General features: G+C 37.9%; 1 protein-coding gene across 1 annotated transcript; it reads left to right on the top strand.

Annotated features, from left to right (window-relative positions):
- Positions 1-241: 241 nt before the first annotated feature.
- LOC141712304 (G-type lectin S-receptor-like serine/threonine-protein kinase At4g27290) lies at positions 242-4073 on the top strand. The gene is made up of 7 exons (XM_074515186.1): positions 242-1745; positions 2048-2176; positions 2361-2518; positions 2613-2823; positions 2952-3189; positions 3274-3424; positions 3662-4073. The coding sequence occupies exons 1-7, from the start codon at positions 410-412 to the stop codon at positions 3965-3967; spliced, it is 2529 nt and encodes an 842-aa protein (XP_074371287.1). The 5' UTR covers positions 242-409; the 3' UTR covers positions 3968-4073.
- The last annotated feature ends 212 nt before the right edge of the window (positions 4074-4285 follow it).

The raw sequence follows: 4285 nt of genomic DNA, 5'->3' as shown, positions 1-4285 counted from the left end.
CGATTTCTATTAGACCCGATTTAGAACATGAGTTGGATTTGAGGATAACAACTTTTTTCAGTCGTTCCAACGCTTCTTTTACGCAGAAGAAATTAATGGTAATTTCAAGAAGCGGGGATAGCTACTGTTGTGCAGTTAAAAGCACAGAACGGATGTGATTTTTTTAGTTCTAGCTGTTGTAAGCTCCATCCAACGTCTCGGAATCGATTTTTCAGATAAAAGGTCCATCACAAATTATGGTCAGGGACATGGACCCACACAAATATACAACAACGGTTAGCAAAGAGGTCACGTTTTAGATATTATGCAAGTCATTAAAGGTGGCTAGCTGAAATTATGTGCAGCCGTGTTTAACAAATGGTGACTCTTCCTGTCTTCTCTTCTGACTCTTCTACAAGAATATTAGTATATGTTACTCTATTACATATTATATTATCATACTAAAACACAGACAGAGATTGGCCTAGGCAATATAATGAAGAGCACTATTCATATTCTTTTTTTCTTTTCATTCACATTTTTGATAACTTGTACTGCACTTGACACTATAACCACAAATCACCCTTTAGGAGATGGAGAAACCATTGTATCAGAACATGGAGAATTCGAAATGGGATTTTTCAACACCAGTCGTCTTCCACAAAATCGATATTTTGGTATATGGTATAAGAAAATATCAGAGGGGACAGTTGTATGGGTGGCTAACAGAGATCATCCAGTTACAAACACTTCCGGGGTTGTAACCGTGACTAGCAAAGGGATACTTGTACTTGTCAACGGAACGGTGATATGGTCATCAAATTCATCGAGATCAGTAAACAATCCTATAGCGCAGCTATTAGATTCAGGAAATCTTGTTTTCGGGGATAAAAATGATGATGGGACTCTGAACATCACATGGCAAAGCTTTGATCATCCTGTTGATAATTCTCTACCAGGGATGAAGTTAGGAATAGACTTTGTCACAGGCATGCAGAGGAATCTTTTTTCATGGAAAAGCGATGATGATCCATCTTCAGGTAATTTTGTGTACCGGATTAATCCTAAGGGTTACCCACAATTCGAGTTGTGGAATGGTCCAACCCTTACATACAGGTCAGGACCATGGGTTGGCGATAGATTTAGTGGCATTCCCCGTATAGGATCAAATGAATTATTTAAAGTTCAGTATGTTATGTCGGAGAAGGAGGTCTACTATACATTTGAGGTCACCAATACTTCAGAATCTGCTATTGTAAGGTCCATACTGCTTCCAGATGGTGGTTTACAACGCCAGACATGGAACAAAGAGACACAGAAATGGGGAAATTATCTGTCTCTGAAGGTTAATGATTGTGATATTTATAAATCCTGCGGTGGAAACAGTGTTTGTAACATTGATAGTTCACCTAAATGTGAATGTATGCAATGGTTTCATCCCAATTTGCAAGAAGCCTGGTCGGCAGCAGATTGGTCTGGCGGATGTGTTCGAAACATTCAACTAGATTGCGAGAATGGGGATGGTTTTAAAAAGGTTTCGGGTTTGAAACTCCCGGACACAAGTCTGTCATGGTATAGCATGACTCTAAACCTGCAGGAATGTGAAAGGCAGTGCTTGGAGGACTGCTCTTGTATGGCATATTCGAATGCAGATCACAGAGGAAGTGGAAGTGGATGCTTGTTGTGGTTTGGTAATCTGACTGATATGAGAGGTTATACAGAAGATGGACAAGATCTCTATATACGATTGGCTGCCTCGGAGTTAGGTAAGTTTTTCAGTTTCTATATCACCAGTTTTTTGTTGCTTCATACAAGGCCCTTGCCCTGATAACTAAGATGTATTCTTAAATTCAGTTTTCTGCTTCAGAACTATTTTATTGACCGTCTGAGAACTACTCATCCTGCTTCACTTCTCTTAAATTTGAAGGGCCCTGATACTCACTCGCACACACATGCCCCTGATTCTACACACACATGGCCATAATTCTGATACACATTTGACCCTGATGTAACTTGCACTCTGCTATATCAAATTTTCTACTGACCATCTAGATCATTTCCTATTCAGAGAAGGAGAAGAAAAGCTCAAGTACAAATCGGGTGGTGGTCATTATAATTCCTGTGTTAGCAGCAACAGCAGTAATAGGAGTCCTGTTTCTTCTTTATGCATTCAGGAAGAGAAAGCTAAAAAGAAAAGGTAACATGATACTAACGTGGCTGCGGACTGCCTAAAATGTCTGCATCAATTGAACTGGCTAGCTGATCGAATTGAGTTGCTTTAATTTGAGGGAAAAGACAGAAAACTTGTCATAATGTTGCACCTACATGCTAGAAAATGTATTTCCATATCCATATATATTTCACACTCCTCATTTGTGCAGGAATAGAAAGACTTAAATTCGACGGTGAAGCAAACAACAGAATCGGGAAAGACGAGTTGGATTTACCTTTGTTTACCTTAATGCAAATTGCTAAAGCCACCAATGACTTCTCGTTCAACAATAAGCTTGGAGAGGGAGGCTTTGGACCAGTTTACAAGGTTACTATACACACAAATAAATATCATGAGTCATAAACACCAAGACAATCCTCTTACTCACATTATCAATCTGTAATTCATATTTATTTCTTAGGGAATGTTGGACAAGGGTCAGGAAATAGCTGTGAAGAGGCTATCAAGAACTTCAAGACAAGGAATAGATGAATTCATGAATGAAGTTTCAATCATCGCAAAACTTCAGCACCGGAATCTTGTGAAACTTCTTGGGTGCTGTGTTGAAGAAGGAGAAAGAATGTTGATCTATGAATATATGCCCAACAGGGGTTTAGATTCAATTATTTTTGGTATGGCCCTAACTAAAGCATCCATGATCCATGATACAGATTTTGTTAAATGTACAAGTAATATGCACATGATCTTTTATCGTTATCAAAGTAAAAACAATAGATTAAACATTAATATGAATCATCAGATAAAGTACTTTGCAAGTCACTTGACTGGCTGAAGCGCTACAACATTATAAATGGGATCGCTAGGGGACTACTCTACCTTCACGAGGATTCCAGGCTAAGAATCATCCACAGAGATCTCAAAGTGAGTAACATTTTACTTGATCACGAGATCAACCCAAAAATTTCAGATTTTGGCATGGCTAGAATTTTTGGAGGAAGTGAAACTGAAGCAAGCACAACAAGAGTAGTTGGAACCTAGTAAGACTTCCTTCAATGTTTGAAAATATTGAATTACTATTTCTCAGGTCAAAATGTAAGCTTGAATCTAATCTTCACTTTCAGCGGTTATATGCCTCCTGAGTATGCCATTGAAGGTCTATTTTCAACTAAATCTGATGTTTATAGCTTTGGTGTACTGGTGCTAGAGATAGTAAGTGGGAAGAAAAACAGAGGTTTTAAACATCCAGATCACAATCATAACCTTCTTGGACATGTAAGTACAGACACATTTGCACGCACTTTATATGTATCTTTTGACTAATTAAGCTACACAATTACAATACATTAGAATTTTATCTACAAGGGTAAGCAAAATGAAGATTCAGACTATAACAAGCAGTCTTACCACTAGAGTAGGCTACGAAGAATTTCACTCAAACACATTTAAACACTATTAGCAAACTTATGTGTCAATGTGGTGACTTTTGTAAAATGCCATTAACTTTTTCAGGCCTGGAGAAGATATAATGAAGGTAGGCATTTGGAAGTAGTTGACCCAGTGATCATGGAATCAAATAATCACTATGAATTGTTTCGAGTAATTCAAATTGCTTTGTTGTGTGTACAACAATATCAGGAAGAAAGGCCAAGCATGTCATCTGTGGTTCTGATGCTCAGTAGTAAAATCGAATTGCCTATTCCAAAAGAGCCTGGATTTTACTCTGAGAGAAATCCCGAAGAGAATCATTCTTCATCAAGCAAGGGTGAATCAGAAACCATTAATCAAGTAAGCATCACACATGTGGCACCTAGATAGGTTGTATACTCTGATGTACCGTAGACACTTTTTGTTATTATTAAATTGGAAATACATGTAAACGGAAAATATGTAGATAATTTATAGTGATTTGTATTCAACTTCAGAGCCAATGATGTCATCGACGAGTTTGCGGTGCAGGTCAGCCAAGTGGCTTTCAATATTGTGACTTGGTTTTTTAAGCATTGGCTAACTCGTCCATGTTGTAAATTTTGAGTATGCCTCTGGCCTGGTATACAATTCTGAAGCCTCCCTCCAAAATTTATTGTCGGAGAACTTATTTTTTGGCATCAGCAATTATATCCTATATAATCTTAT

This window comes from Apium graveolens, chromosome 3 (genome assembly GCF_009905375.1).
Source record: "Apium graveolens cultivar Ventura chromosome 3, ASM990537v1, whole genome shotgun sequence".
NCBI classification, from domain to species: Eukaryota; Viridiplantae; Streptophyta; class Magnoliopsida; order Apiales; family Apiaceae; genus Apium; species Apium graveolens.
The sequence above is the reverse complement of the archived record's forward strand: the minus strand, read 5'-3'. Positions and strand labels throughout refer to the sequence as shown.